Below are 16,610 nucleotides of genomic sequence, written 5' to 3' on the forward strand. Positions count from 1 at the left end.
TTGGTCTATATCTCTGTTTTGGTACGAGTACCATGTTGTTTTGGTTACTGTAGCCTTGTAGTATAGTTTGAAGTCAGGTAGCGTGATGCCTCCAGCTTTGTCCTTTTGACTTAGGATTGTCTTGGCAATGCGGGCTCTTTTTTGGTTCCATATGAACTTTAAAGCAGTTTTTTCCAATTCTGTGAAGAAACTCATTGGTAGCTTGATGGGGATGGCATTGAATCTATAAATTACCTTGGGCAGTATGGCCATTTTCACAATATTGATTCTTCCTATCCATGAGCATGATATGTTCTTCCGTTTGTTTGTGTCCTCTTTTATTTCACTGAGCAGTGGTTTGTAGTTCTCCTTGAAAAGGTCCTTTACATCCCTTGTAAGTTGGATTCCTAGGTAATTTATTCTCTTTGAAGCAATTGTGAATGGAAGTTCATTCATGATTTGGCTCTCTGTTTGTCTGTTACTGGTGTATAAGAATGCTTGTGATTTTTGCACATTAATTTTGTATCCTGAGACTTTGTTGAAGTTGCTTATCAACTTAAGGAGATTTTGGGCTGAGACAATGGGGTTTTCTAAATATACAATCATGTCATCTGCAAACAGGGACAATTTGACTTCTTTTCCTAACTGAATACTCTTTATTTCGTTCCCTTGCCTGATTGCCCTAGCCAGAACTTCCAGCATTATGTTGAATAGGAGTGGTGAGAGAGGGCATCCCTGTCTTGTGCCAGTTTTCAAAGGGAATTTTTCCAGTTTTTGCCCATTCAGTATGATATTAGCTGTGGGTTTGTCATAAATAGCTCTTACTATTTTGAGGTATGTTCCATCAATACCGAATTTATTGAGCGTTTTTAGCATGAAGGGCTGTTGAATTTTGTCAAAAGCCTTTTCTGCATCTATTGAGATAGTCATGTAGTTCTTGTCTTTGGTTCTGTTTATATGCTGAATTATGTTTATTGATTTGCATTTGTTGAACCAGCCTTGCATCCCAGGGATGAAGCTCACTTGAACATGGTGGATAAGCTTTTTGATGTGCTGCTGAATCCGGTTTGCCAGTATTTTATTGAGGATTTTTGCATCGATGTTCATCAGGGAGATTGGTCTAAAATTCTCTTTTTTTGTTGTGTCTCTGCCAGGCTTTGGTATCAGGATGATGTTGGCCTCATAAAGTGAGTTAGGGAGTATTCCCTCTTTTTCTATTGATTGGAATAGTTTCAGAAGGAATGGTACCAGCTCCTCCTTGTACCTCTGGTAGAATTCAGCTGTGAATCCATCTGGTCCTGGAATTTTTTTCATTGGTAGACTATTAATTATTGCCTCAATTTCAGAGCCTGCTATTGGTCTATTCAGGGATTCACCTTCTTCCCGGTTTAGTCTTGGAAGAGTGTAAGTGTCCAGGAAATTATCCATTTCTTCTAGATTTTCTAGTTGATTTGCGTAGAGGTGTTTATAGTATTCTCTGATGGTAGTTTGTATTTCTGCAGGGTCAGTGGTGATATCCCCTTTATCATTTTTTATGGCATCTATTTGATTCCTCTCTCTTTTCTTCTTTATTAGTCTTGCTAGTGGTCTGTCAATTTTGTTGATCTTTTCAAAATAACAACTCCTGGATGCATTGATTTTTTGGAGGGTTTTTTGTGTCTCTATCTCCTTCACTTCTGCTCTGATCTTAGTTATTTCTTGCCTTCTGCTAGCTTTTGAATGTATTTGCTCTTGCCACTCTGGTTCTTTTAATTGTGATGTTAGAGTGTCAATTTTAGATCTTTCCAACTTTCTCTTGTGGACATTCAGTGCTATAAATTTCCCTCTACACACTGCTTTAAATGTGTCCCAGAGATTCTGGTATATTGTATCTTTGTTCTCATTGGTTTCAAAGAACATCTTTATTTCTGCCTTCATTTCGTTATGTACCCAGTAGTCATTCAGGAGCAGGTTGTTCAGTTTCCATGTAGTTGAGCGGTTTTGATTGAGTTTCTTAGTCCTGAGTTCTAGTTTGATTGCACTGTGCTCTGAGAGACAGTTTGTTATAATTTCTGTTCTTGTACATTTGCTGAGGAGTGCTTTACTTCCAATTATGTGGTCAATTTTGGAATAAGTGCAATGTGGTGCTGAGAAGAATGTATATTCTGTTGATTTGGGGTGGAGAGTTCTTTTTTTTTTTTTGAGACGGGGTTTTGAGACGGAGTCTTGCTCTGTCACCCAGGCTGGAGTGCAGTGGCCGAATCTCAGCTCACTGCAAGCTCCGCCTCCGGGGTTTACGCCATTCTCCTGCCTCAGCCTCCCAAGTAGCTGGGACTACAGGCGCCCGCCACCTCGCCCAGCTAGTTTTTTGTATTTTTTATTAGAGACGGGGTTTCACCGTGTTAGCCAGGATGGTCTCGATCTCCTGACCTCGTGATCCGCCCGTCTCAGCCTCCCAAAGTGCTGGGATTACAGGCTTGAGCCACCGCACCCGGCTGGGGTGGAGAGTTCTATTGATGTCTATTAGGTCCGCTTGGTGCAGAGATGAGTTCAATTCCTGGATATCCTTGCTAACTTTCTGTCTCGTTGATCTGTCTATTGTTGACAGTGGAGTGTTGAAGTCTCTCATTATTATTGTATGGGAGTCTAAGTCTCGTTGTAAGTCTCTAAGGACTTGCTTTATGAATTTAGGTGCTCCTGTATTGGGTGCATATATATTTAGGATAGTTAGCTCTTCCTGTTGAATTGATCCCTTTACCATTATATAATGGCATTCTTTGTCTCTTTTGATCTTTGATGGTTTAAAGTCTGTTTTCTCAGAGACTAGGATTGCGACCCCTGTTTTTTTTTTGTTCTCCATTTGCTTGGTAGATCTTCCTCCATCCCTTTATTTTGAGCTTATGTATGTCTCTGCATGTGAGATGGGTCTTCTGAATACAGCAGACTGATGGGTCTTGACTCTTTATCCAGTTTGCCAGTCTGTGTCTTTTAATTGGAGCATTTAGTCCATTTACATTTAAGGTTAATATTGTGATGTGTGAACTTGATCCTGCCATTATGATATTGACTGGTTATTTTGCTCATTAGTTGATGCAGTTTCTTCCTAGCCTCGATGGTCTTTACATTTTGGCATGTTTTTGCAATGGCTGGTACCAGTTGTTCCTTTCCATGTTTAGGGCTTCCTTCAGGGTCTCTTGTAAGGTAAGCCTGGTGGTGACAAAATCTCTAAGCATCTGCTTATCTGTAAAGGATTTTATTTCTCCTTCACTTATGAAACTTAGTTTGGCTGGATATGAAATTCTGGGTTTAAAATTCTTTTCTTCAAGAACGTTGAATATTGGCCCCCAATCTCTTCTGGCTTGTAGAGTTTCTGCCGAGAGATCTGCTGTTAGTCTGATGGGCTTCCCTTTGTGGGTAACCCGACCATTGTCTCTGGCTGCCCTTAAGATTTTTTCCTTCATTTCAACTTTGATGAATCTGGCAATTATGTGTCTTGGAGTTGCTCTTCTGGAGGAGTATCTTTGTGGCATTCTCTGTATTTCCTGAATTTGAATGTTGGCCTGCCCTACTAGGTTGGGGAAGTTCTCCTGGATGATATCCTGAAGAGTGTTTTCCAACTTGTTTCCATTTTCCCCCTCACTTTCAGGCACCCCAATCAGACGTAGATTTGGTCTTTTTACATAATCCCATACTTCTTGCAGGCTTTGTTCATTTCTTTTTCTTCTTCTTTCTTTTGGTTTCTCTTCTCACTTCATTTCACTCATTTGATCCTCAATCGCTGATACTCTTTCTTCCAGTTGATCAAGTCGGTTACTGAAGCTTGTGCATTTGTCAGGTATTTCTCGTGTCATGGTTTTCATCTCTGTCATTTCGTTTATGACCTTCTCTGTATTAAGTAGTGTAGCTGTCAATTCTTCCACTCTTTTTTCAAGATTTTTAGTTTCTTTGCGCTGGGTACATAATTCCTCCTTTAGCTCTGAGAAGTTTGATGGACTGAAGCCTTCTTCTCTCATCTCCTCAAAGTCATTCTCTGACCAGCTTTGATCCATTGCTGGCGATGGGCTGTGCTCCTTTGCAGGGGGAGATGCACTCTTATTTTTTGAATTTCCAGCTTTTCTGCCTTGCTTTTTCCCCATCTTTGTGGTTTTATCTGTCTCTGGTCTTTGTACTCCACCCTGTGAGGTGTGGGGTATCAGACTGCCCCTAGTGGGGGATGTCTCCCAGTTAGGCTACTCAGGGGTCAGGGGCCCACTTGAGCAGGCAGTCTGTCCCTACTCAGATCTCAACTTTCGTGTTGGGAGATCCACTGCTCTCTTCAAAGCTGTCAGACAGAGTCATTTGCGTCTGCAGAGGTTCTGCTGCTTTTTTGTTGTTGTTGTTTAGCTGTGCCCTGTCCCCAGAGGTGGAGTCTACAGAGACAGGCAGGTTTCCTTGAGGGGCTGTGAGCTCCACCCAGTAGCTTTGTTTACCTACTTAAGCCTCAGCAATCGCGGGCGCCCCTCCCCCAGCCTCGCTGCTGCCTTCCGGTTAGATCGCAGACTGCCGTGTTAGCAATGTGGGAGGCTCCGTGGGCATGGAACCTTCCCGGCCAGGTGTGGGATATATTCTCCTGGTGTGGCCGTTTGCTTAAAGCGTAGTATTGGGGTGGGAGTTACCCTATTTTCCAGGTGTTGTGTGTCTCAGTTCCCCTGGCTAGGAAAAGAGATTCCCTTCTTCCTTGAGCTTCCCAGGTGAGGCGATGCCTCACCCTGCTTCAGCTCTCGCTGGTCTTGCTGCAGCAGCTGACCAGCACCGATTGTCTGGCACTCCCTAATGAGATGACCCCAGTACCTCAGTTGAAAATGCAGAAATCACCGGTCCTCTGTGTCACTTGGACTGGGAGTTGGAGATTGGAGCTGTTCCTATTCGGCCATCTTGCTCTGCCCTGCCGAGGGATTAATTGTGTATTTTAAAATAACTTGAAGACTGTAATTGGATTACGTGGAATTCAAAGGATAAATGCTTGAGGGGATGAATACATCATTCTCCATGCTGTGCTTATTTCACATTATATGCCTGTATCTAAACATCTCACATTCCCCTTAAATATATACACCTACTTTGTACTCACAATTTTTTTAATTAAAAAAATGATGTAAATGTAGTTGCATTTGGAGCTTGAAGGATGAATTAGGTGACCATGCATGCCAGATTCTTCCTCACTCATGATTCTTTTTTATATCCAGCTTAATGACTCAGCTGAAAAAATTTTTATAGTAAGCTCCACATGTTTTATTCCATTTACCAAAAAAAAAAAAAAAAAAAAAAAAAGACTGTAAATGGACTGTTTCTAAGGTCAGGACAGGTCACAAGGAAAGGTGTTAGGAGAGAGAAGAGAAGTTCATATACCTCATTATTGAACTTAACATATTATCCATCCTGAGCTTAATTCAGTTGAGCACAGTAGAATCAAGCATTCATTGTGTTTTAGCTATGAGCGTTTATGTACATTTGAGTTATTAACAGTGCTCTTGCTATATTATATTATCAGGAAGTAAATCTCACTTTCTTCCAATGCAAAATAAAACAATGGGAAGAAGTTTTGCTTTTCTAACTCTTTGTCAAAGTCTTTTGTAGTATAAGATTCTTTTCATTTTAAATTACAAAACTGCACTTAGACAAACCAAATAAACCAATGTAAATACATAAATGACTAATTATGGAGTATCACTTGGGACCCAATGAAGGACTGATCAACCAAACATTAGGAAAGCTGGGGATGGGGCATTCTTGGTGGCAGAAAATCCTTCTTTCTCTAGTTATGCCTTTAAACGGGCTGCACTACAAATTAGCTATTGCTGCATTTGTTGTTTAAAATTCTCCACTGTCAGGAATGAAAGGCTGGCTAAATTCTGGGAGCTCAGGTGTCTACCCTGTTCTGAGAAAGGAACTGGGGGTATAAACAGACCTGCTTAAGGAGCCTGCCTGTTGATTGTTTTAATACTATGTCAAAGTATAGTTCAGTAGGTGGTCATACTCAAATGTGCCCATAAAACTAGTCATTTTAGGAAGAAGATTAAAGACCTGCTGTAACCTGAAGAAGAAAACAATTCTAGCCATCTAATTGGTTGGAATAGGACTCCTCACTGGTTTTGCTTTTTGATGATAAAAAAAAAAAAAAATCAATATAAAGGAAAGAGCATACAGAGATTAACTTGTAGAGAATATCTATCATCTATCTGTCTATCTATCTATCTATCTATCTATCTATCTATCTATCTATCTATCTATCATCTGTCTGTATAACTCTTACCTATTTATCTAAACAGGTAAGGAATTTTAGAAAATTGGAAGATTATGTGTCTGGATAGTGTGATGTTGATGAAACCCATATTGGGCATTCAAATTAATTATGGCTGTATAAATATAGTTACAGTTTAATCATGTTATATAGTGTAATGATTTTTCTGAACTTAAAAATGTTCCCTTAAGTCAATAATTGTCTTTTTAAAACATCCCTTTTGTTTTACATATATAGTAACTTAAAATAATTTCCACATTTTCTCCAAATCACCTAAATGTACAGGCAGCCGAGATAGGCCATTATAGGGCTATTCAAAGTGCTTGGACTGTCTTCTACCACATTATGAAAAAACAGCAGTGTGTATATTTGACTGTATCATTCTTCCTTCAGCGTCAGCAAATTGACTTTTCCTTCATTTTCTTTTGTAAGGCAGTTTGGTTTCATTTTCTTTTTTTCTTTTTCACTTTCATTTTCTTTTGCAAGCCAGTTTTAGAGATGACCTATATCTGCCAATGACACATCTGTTTGTTGATCTTGTATCAATAATTTACCCTGGCCCTAATTAGAAATGATCATTCTGCCAGCTTCCTCAGATATCTATGGTCCTTCTCTTTGTTTGTGCTTTGGATTTCTGAAGTCTCCTTGTTTATAAAAAATGGAGTTTGGGAATTTGGTTTTCTATCTCCATACTACTTTTGGTTGATTTCTGAAAAAGGAAGGATAGCGTGCCCACTTTACCATTTTCAGGAGGAAGTTCTGAATTATCTTTTATAATACAGTAATGTTATATATATATTCATTACCTAAGGGTTTATAGAAATATAAACCTTAAAAGTTTGATGAGGAAACTGTGCCTCAAAGATTTGTAATGATTTGTTCAAATCCCACACTACCATTAAAAGATTAATACTAATACTTAAGCCTTCTATTTTCCGTGAGCTTTCCTCTGGGGGCTGCTTTTAGTCATCTTTGCATCCCCAGCATCCAGAAATGCTGGATGCTCAGCTCACAATAAGCACCTAATAGATATCTGTCAAATGAAGTTTAATAAAATACTTGTTATATTTGTTTAAAAAGTATTAAAATCCCAACTAGAATGTAGTTTACATAAGGCAAAATGCCCAATACATATAAATAGGTGTTCTATTTTATAATAACTACAGGAATGTAATGCAATGAAAATTAGATACTATTTCATATCCAACAGATTGGAAAAAGGGATTATGTGACTACACATAATAATATATTATGGCTATATGTAACTTTGTGTCATTCAGGGTTACATAGTTATATGATAAAATGTAATAACTAACTAACTTTCATTAATGTAACATATTAGTTATTACATTTACTACAACAGGGCAATAAATTCATCATAACATTCATAATCTCTGAGGATGGAGAATAATGTAGAGCGTTTTGCTTCTTAAACTGTGTATTGGTTTCACAGACAGTTGATGATTACATCATTATCTACTTTTTAAGAGTTTCTAAAATACTTCATAACTTCCTTTTACTACAACCTCTATGTATATTTTGAGTAGGAGTCATTTCTCTAAGTAACTGATATATAATGTGGTAAGTATGATCATTGATACATTTGAATCATTATAATCATTTTACATGTGAATATAATAATTATATGAAATTTTTGGCACTAAGTAGCTGGGAGGCCTTAGTGAAGTCATTTATATGTTTAGAACTCCAGTTTCTTTATTTTTTAATGTAAGGAGTAGGACATGAGGATACCTAAACATGCTCTTACTTCAAACATTATATGCTGCTAAAAATGCTTGGTGTGGGTGCTGACAATTTAACATATATAGAACTTTGGTAGAGATTACATGTAACTAATCATAACTTGAATTTGGTTCCTGATTGCTATATAAAAAAACATAAAATATCAGTTTTGAGAATGTACTTATACTTTTTGTTTCATTCTAACCACTTAGGCTTTTTCTCAGCTATCTAAATGGGCACGAAAAGGGATAGCAAGACCACGCAGTCAATTGTGTTTATTAATATTAAAATAATAGGAGTAGCAAAATGACCCTCAAAATTAAGTCTAGTCAATCACGTTCAAATGATAAGAATAATAGTGGTAGTCATGATTTCTGAACATATTTATTTATTTTCTAATTATAAAAGGCAAAAATTTGGATTTCTTCATTGAACATATCTACCTATTATCGGGGTTTTATATTGATTCACTGATTAATTTGCTATTAAAATATTGTTAGCCCCACTTACTTTTAAAAAAGAGGGATATGATAACCTCAGACGGTAGCAATATGAATAACTAAATTTTATAAGTTTTTTAATAAACATGGTGGAATTTTTCCCTGTGAGGAAATAATGACCAATTAACTAATCCAGAAGTGATTATGAGGAAGTACCAGTGACAAAATATTTATTATATTTACTATCCAGTGAATTTTCCATACATATACTGAGTACTAGTAGCAACTGTCATTGTTTTTTCCAGTCAAATATGTAAATGACCTCATCAATCAATTTCACTTGCAATTATAACTTTTTTTCACACTGTGGAGGAAAATAGTCTATCACTATTCCTTCAGGGTTTACTCACATTCCTCAGGCACATTAGTAAGCTACTTTGAGTTTCATGTGTGGTTTCTTAACAGATTAATAGAAGAAGCTCCCTCATGTATCAGAACCAGGACATTTGTAGTAACCTTTATATGAACGAAATATAGGGTGACTGTATAACCATCCAAAGTAGGCCATTTTGTGATGAGAAGCTGCTATTAAAACTAATTTCAGTACAACAAGTGTAAACCAAGATTTTCCTGGGCAAACTTCAATGAATGTTTATTTTATGCATGAAAAATAGTTTATATTATTTGACTGACTTTCTGTAGGCATATTTTTTTTCTCTGGCAATAAAGATGGATTTTCTTCATAATTTTATGGCAAAGCATGCCTTGTCATTACTTAAATTAACTCTTTGTTATTAATTTGAAACTCTTGTTTGTTATATAAGAAGAGTAATATAGTTATTAAAGGTTTTGTTTCGCATACAGTAATTTCCTATGTCATCAAAGAAATCTGTATGGTGCATTAAAATAACTGAGTTTAGTAAGACAAAAGGAAATAATAATCATATACTAAGTGACTCAAATATTTTCTTTAGTAAATAAGTATAGGTTGCAACTGAATGTGAGAAGAAGTCTTTGAGAAACAGATGTCAAGATGGCCTTAGACATGTAAAAGAGAAATGCTTGGGAAAGATAAATGAGAGGAGGAGGGAGTAGCAAGAGAGGCTTCAGGTAAAAAATGATGTTTGAAACATATGAAAGTAGGGCGGGGGGAGAAGTAGTTTGGATCAAAAGAATCTGAGTGCAGTACCCTCTAAGAAAGTTTTGTCCAGGTAAGTAGGAATCCTCCAACACAAATTGTCCTTCAGAGGGGCTCCTAGTCTGGCAGGAATGGATCTAAATTAATATTCCTACTGTGTTCAGTTATTGACAGAAAGCAGCCTGAGACAGCTTGGGTCTGGCGTAGACTCGGGGCTCATCCTTAGTATTGGCAGGCAGCTAATGTTCTCACAGCAGGAAAACCAAGTGGCAAATTTTCAGGACTGCCACAATAATTTTCTTAAGAGAGTATGATATTCTACCTCTCTCTCTCTAAAATACTCGATTTAGTTATTCATTTTATGATTAGAACCTTATTTCAGAGCACTATCTGGTCTATAAGAAGAAGTTAATTCTTAGGCATTCACATCAAATTAACTCTTTTTCACATATTTATATTATACAATGTGTACATGAAGATTTCCAGATACTATTAACATACAAAAAAATTCTATGGTCTCACTAGTATAGAATATTGAGTGTATATATTATTCTATTTTTCCATCAAATCTTTTAAGCCACTTTATACATAGATGACAATTAAAACAAATTGTTTTCTGTTATTTTTCATGTAATATTAAATTATGAAAATAATTTGATGTTTTTGCAGACTCTCAACAAACAATAGATGTGTATTTTTTGTTATAAAATCATGATTTAAACATGCTCTTATTGTTTAAAAATTGTACAATCATAGATAATACCACGATAAGCATCTTAATGTCTGATGCTTTTCTGTGTCATTTGATTGAAAATGTTTTCTCCTTTATTAGAAAATGAGACCACCTAGATCAAGATTATAATTTCATTTGTCTTTGTAGTCCTAGCACTTGGCACATTTTTAGTACCTGGTATTATCTCTACAGATGGATAAAAACACTGGGTCAGAGATTGACATCACAGTGCTTTTTTTTATCATACAGTGTGTAACTCCTTGAGTTTATTATTCTACCTTCTCAGGAGTCAAGAGCTGAGACTACCCTAGCCACATACGATCCAAATGTGTCTGCTGATTATGTACTATAGTTTTGTTGTGGTCTTGTGAATTAGGAAATTCAAAACTGAACCACCCTAGATTATTCAATAAAAGTATACGTTGTGCCAGGAAAACTTTAAGGAAGCAGAAAATATGTCTTCAAATTAAATCAACATTATTTTAAATTATGAGTCTATTGTTTAATAGTTGTGTGTCCTGGAAATTCTATAATCTTATATTTTCTCATTTTAAGGTAGGTATATTAATTTTTAAGAAATTCTCAGAATTTTATGTTTTAAAAAATCATACCTGTTTCTTCCAAATAAATAGTTATCCAAAACGTGTAACAGCTGCAAAAATCTTCCAGCTTCCAAAAAAAAATCAGGACATCAAACACACTGTAAGTACTATGTTTTTAAAATTATGATGTACTTTTCAATCACCAAAATAACACCAATGTAATATTGAAAGTAATTCATGAATATTCTGAACATAACTTAGATAGCTTAGAGAAAAGATGTAGATAAATTATCTATAATGAAATTTCTTTTATGTTATTGTCAAAACTGAGGAAAGATAACTTTGTAGTATTATTGAGGTCAATTTTCATATTACCTCTCTACTACCTGAGAAAAGGGCAATATAAATTACTATCAGCATGTGGATTTTAGATTACCAAAATATTGCTAGTATTAAAAAAAATAACAGAAAAAGCTTTTGTTTTTTTTTTTTTTCTAAAATCTTCCACTTGATTCAATCGGTATTCAAGGAAAGATCAACTGCTTATATGTGCAGTGGTCTGCCATACCTACCAGGTATTTCATTCGATAAAACTGAAATTTGGAGGTGAATGAAAACCTAAAATTTAAGTTATCGCCAATATCTCAACAAGTCTAATTAGGAAACAAACATTCCAGAAGCGCACACCAACAGGGATTCTTAATACTTCAGTAATTTTTAATTTTATTTTAAGTTCAGGGGTACATGTAAAGGTTTGTTAGATAAACTTGTGTCATGGTGGCTTGTTTTACAGATTATTTCATCACCCAGGAATTAAGCCCAGGCCCCATTAGTTATTTTTCCTGATCCTCTCCCTCCTTCCACCCTCCCCACTCTGATATGCCACAGTGTGTGTTGTTCCTCTCCATTTGTCCATGTGTTCTCATCATTTAGCTCCAACTTATAAGTGAGAATATGTGACAACTCAGTATTTCTAATTCCTCAGCTTATATGTACTTATTTACTTAGAGAAAATAATAGGAAATTATTTGAAGGAAATAATATAACAACATTTCTATACTGTACGCAAGTTTAGTAGAGCAAAGTAATTACTGTAATGATGTACCTAAGTAAAAATATGTTAACTGATCTGTTCTCCAGGAATCTATATAGGGTTATAAGTGAAACTCTATAATTACTTTATAATAATGCATCCTTAGAAGTACAAGCTCAAAGTATTTTTACTCATATATAAGTGTATCTCAAATTGAAAACAATATTATAGTGTGCCTATTGTGTAGCGTAGGTATCAGAGCCCCAGTTCCACCAGAGTAGCCCAGTTCTACCAGGTATCAGAGCCCCAGTTCTGAATAGACACTGTAGAAAGCATTAGGTATGTACTGCTAGAGGGAAACATATCTTTGAATTATATGTGAATAACTGGAAAATTACAGAGTTTACTTGATTTTACCAAGTTAATCCACTTCTCACAGAGTTTTTCTTCATTTGCAAAGTAATGCAATATGATAATAGCAGAAGGACCGTAGGTTTTGGGGTCTGAGAGCTGGTCTCTGACTACTAGAAAGCTTTCTTGAGGTTGCGTAAATAGCACATTCTATGTGCTTTAGTGATATATTTACTTGAGGGGGCCAGAATTGTTTTGGCAGAGATTTTGCTAAGATTGTTTAACTAAAGTGTTGGTGGTGGGAGAAACTGGTGAGATTTGGAATAGCGGAACTGAGGCATATGTTACTTAACATCTCTCAATTTGTATTCTCAAAGCATTACAAATAAAATTGACCATCCGGAGGCTATCTGCCAAGACACATTAGGTTGTGCTGTGGTAACAAACTACTTCCAAATCCCAGTGGCTTCCAACCCTAAATATTTATGTCTCACTCAGATTACATGTCCATTTTAGTTCAGCTGTGGCTCTGTCCATGCCACCTTCACTCTGAGTGTGAAGTAATGGAGTAGCCTCTGAGTATGACTGAGTATCACCTGGCGGGTGGAAGGACAAGAGATATGTAATAAACTTCACTGCTATTAAACCCACTGCTTAGTAGTGATGCATGTCAGTTATATACCATTAGCCCAAATCAATCACAGGGTCAGAGCTGAGTTCAACAGGACAGGAATGTATAATCCTCCTACAGGAAGGATTATTACAGATTACAGGAAAGTTAAAAGTTAGTGGGGTGACAAGCATAATTATTTCACAAGAAGAGGAGAAACATTGTTAATAGTACAGTTATTAATCTATGGAAGATAACTATTAATATAATTATTATAAAGATGAAATAATATAGTAAATTCTTTGAAAGTAAAATTTAAATTTATGCTCTTAAAATCTCATAACAATTTTTTATGTCAATATAAAGATTTTAACTTCACAAGCATCTGCATAAGCATCTTAACAAAAATATATTCACAAAAAACAAATAGAGGGCAATGTGAATCTGATGAGACAATGAAGTCCCCCAACGCCCCAACCATCGCACAGATAGCCAACAAAGCAGATGTGATACCCAGGTTGTTACAGCTGATATCTGGGAAATGGAACTGAGAATTCAGAATTTGTTTGGCCACTCCACTTTCTTTCACAAAATGAGAAGGCAAGCACTACAAAAATACCAAAGAGGTGGCAATCAAAAATAATAACACTTCTCTCAAGGCCAGGGTAGTCCAACATAAACATCTCAGACTGGCCTGTTCTCTTGTATTCTCATGCTTGATGTATTTCTTAGCAATTCAAATCGGCTTGATAGGTTAAGGATAAAATGAGTAGAGGCTACATTTGCTAAGGTGTTTAGATTCAAAGCAAAAGAGTTCTGAATAGGTACTGTAGAAAGCATTAGGTATTTACTGCTAGAGGGAAACACATCCTTGAAATATATGTGAATAACCTGGAAAATTACAGATTTACTTGATTTTACCAATGTTAGTGTTTAGTTTTTTGGACCCCTTTTCACTGGAGAATGAGAGATTTCCTAAAACAGGTGTGTTGTTAAGTCTAGAATGACCTTACTCAAATGAAGATAGGGTTACCTATGGGCAATAAAGAGAAGAGTAATTTATTACTTGTGATGAATTTCTTTATTACTGGATGTTTCTATCACAATTCAGAAGTCAGCTGAATATTTTCACTTTTAAGCACACAGGTGTATAAGAAAGCAATCGTTGGAGAGGTAATGCTTGAGTCTCAGTTTTGCTGATAAACAGATTTGTGTTTTTGCTATTTTTCTGTGGTCTTTGGTTTTCTCATTTATAAAAATAAGGAAGAGAGTTATTTGATCTCTCCAATATCACTTCTAAGTAAAACGTGATAGTTATGCTTCCTCCAAAATATATGTGCAAGATGAGTCACCTATTGATAATCTGATGATCATAAAATCTTTGACAAAGTTCTTGGAAAAAGATTGCTGGGTTCTTCTGACTTAAAAGAAATAAGCAACAGTATGTATAACAATGTTTTCCTTTTTATTCAAACCTTTCTTTACTCAATTTTTCTTAATTCTTCTTTTCTACCCATCCATTTTCTATACATTTTACCAGACTAATTATTACATCTTTTCCTGTAACTCTTTACCTTTTAATTTTTATTTTGGTTGTGATGGTTTAAGGTCACCACATATGGGTGTACAGATCATACGCTATGCAAATTTAGGGGACACTAGTCATATTTTGGGGGAATAATTTTTATGAATGTTAATGACAGTTGTGGGAGTGCTCAAATGTATTTTATTATTTTAATATTGTGTATTTCTTGCACAGAATTCTCATTTTTTGAGTATTATGTCAGGGCACTTTGTATGACAAATGTGTTGGTCTTATTAAATATAATGTTATTGTGTAATACCTTTTTATCTGCCATTATGACTTTCTTACTCAATTCTAATATCCTTAAACTATACTTTCATACATGATTTGATTGAACTTTCTACCATCCATTTTTTCTTTGAATTATTTAGTGTTGATAAAGCAGATGATGAAGATGATGAGGATTTAACAGTGAACAAAACCTGGGTCTTGGCTCCAAAAATTCATGAAGGAGATATCACACAAATTCTGAATTCATTGCTTCAAGGCTATGACAATAAACTTCGTCCAGATATAGGAGGTAAGTTTGAGTTACCATTCTGGGAATTTGGTGACTATTAAACATATCATTACTGGTACTATTTTAATCATTTATTTCTTATTCTTTGAGTGTGTGATTAAAACATCTGCTGAATTTGAGGATCATTGGTTGGTATGGTCACTAATGTTTTGAGGAATTCATAGTCTGAAATAAGAAAAAAGAAAAAAAATGTAATTATTTTCCAACTGCTACAACAATATCTGACAGAGTTTTGATAAAACTGCCTAAGACTGAGAAATACTTCATAAAAGAGCTAATATTTGAAAGATAAGATACAGAATAATGACCATTTTTACAAATAATGAATATTTTACATTCTCATTTCCAAAATTATAATTTTTCATGCCATATTGCACTGGGTAAGACTAGAGTATAATGTTGAATAATCTCAAATTGTTCCTGATACCTAGTAAAGCAATCCCTATTTCACTAGTAGGTGTGATGTTTGCTTAAACGTCTTTTTTTTTTTTTTATGAATATTTAAGGTTTATTTTGCTTTCCGTCTCTATCTACAAGTAACACTCTTGTTTGTTTTGTCTTTTTAATATATGTTTAAGAAGTAAATGTCTATTTATTCTATGTTTAACATGTTTCATGCGTTAATGATGTAGTTATTATCTGTACTTAACATATGAGTTGATGTGACATATACTTACAGGTAAGTTTCATCTAATCCCATTTGTTTCTCCTATTCTTTAGGGCAGAATTGAAAATTCTGAGATAATACAGCAAATGCATGTTACATTATGGATAAAAAATCAGAGGCACAGGGCCAGTAAGTTCCTTATACAAAGTCCCCGCCACTTTTCCACTTTTCCAAGGGCATGAAAAAAAGTCAGGTTTTGAATATAAAACATCTGGCTCCAGAGCCTTTTTTTTTTTTTTTTTTTTTTTTTTTTTTTTTTTTTTTTTTTTTTTTCTTTTTTTTTTTTTTTTTTTTTTTTTTTTTTTTTTTTTTTTTTTTTTTTAGTGACAGGGTCTTGCTCTGCTGCCAGGTGAAGGGAATAGATAAGAGTTACTAGGACCATTTTCCTACTAGAGAAAGTGAAGCAGAGAAGCCCTTTAAAAGGATCAGTTTCACAATCAGTACTAGATCTCAGTTCATAGATCCTTATCTTTTATTCTGTAGCAACTAGATATTTCTTCAGGTTAATCAGTTTTAAATCAAATACCTAAGGTAATTTAACTTTAAATGCCAAAGGTTAAATTTTCTTAAATGTTAAATTGGAATTATTCCGCACATCTAACATAATCCAAAAGAAAAACAAAAGGTATAAAATTAGATATTCTCTTGGTCAACAAGTATTTGCCCGGGCTCTGTGCTTGGTGGTAAAAATGCAGAGATGAACAAGACAGATCTCCTGGCCTGAGAGTACTTATACACAAAGAGTAATTAGCATGAAGAGCACTGGACTTAAGGTCGGACTTAGCAGCTGTGTTTTCTCAGGCAAATTAGGAATCAGTTTAGGATGGTGATTAAGAAATGGGCTCATAAACCAGGCATGGTGGCTCAGACCTATAATCTCAGTACTTTGGGAGGTCAAAGGCAAGGAGGATCACTTGAACCTTGAGCCCAGGAAGTCAAGGCTGCCGTGAACCATGATCATGCCATTAAACGTCTTTTTTAAGGGCAGTTTTTTTTTTTTTTTTTTTTTT

The 16,610-nt window shown here is 35.4% G+C and overlaps 1 protein-coding gene across 2 annotated transcripts in view; it reads left to right on the top strand.

The window, feature by feature from the left end:
* Positions 1-16,610, top strand: part of GABRG1 (gamma-aminobutyric acid type A receptor subunit gamma1) — a 101,918-nt gene that overhangs the window by 21,508 nt on the left and 63,800 nt on the right. For both annotated transcript variants that reach the window (XM_026455822.1, XM_026455823.2), the window contains exon 2: positions 14,785-14,933. In XM_026455822.1, the coding sequence (XP_026311607.1) occupies positions 14,785-14,933 (149 nt within the window). The remainder of the gene's footprint in view (positions 1-14,784; positions 14,934-16,610) is intronic.

This window comes from Piliocolobus tephrosceles, chromosome 3 (genome assembly GCF_002776525.5).
Source record: "Piliocolobus tephrosceles isolate RC106 chromosome 3, ASM277652v3, whole genome shotgun sequence".
NCBI classification, from domain to species: Eukaryota; Metazoa; Chordata; class Mammalia; order Primates; family Cercopithecidae; genus Piliocolobus; species Piliocolobus tephrosceles.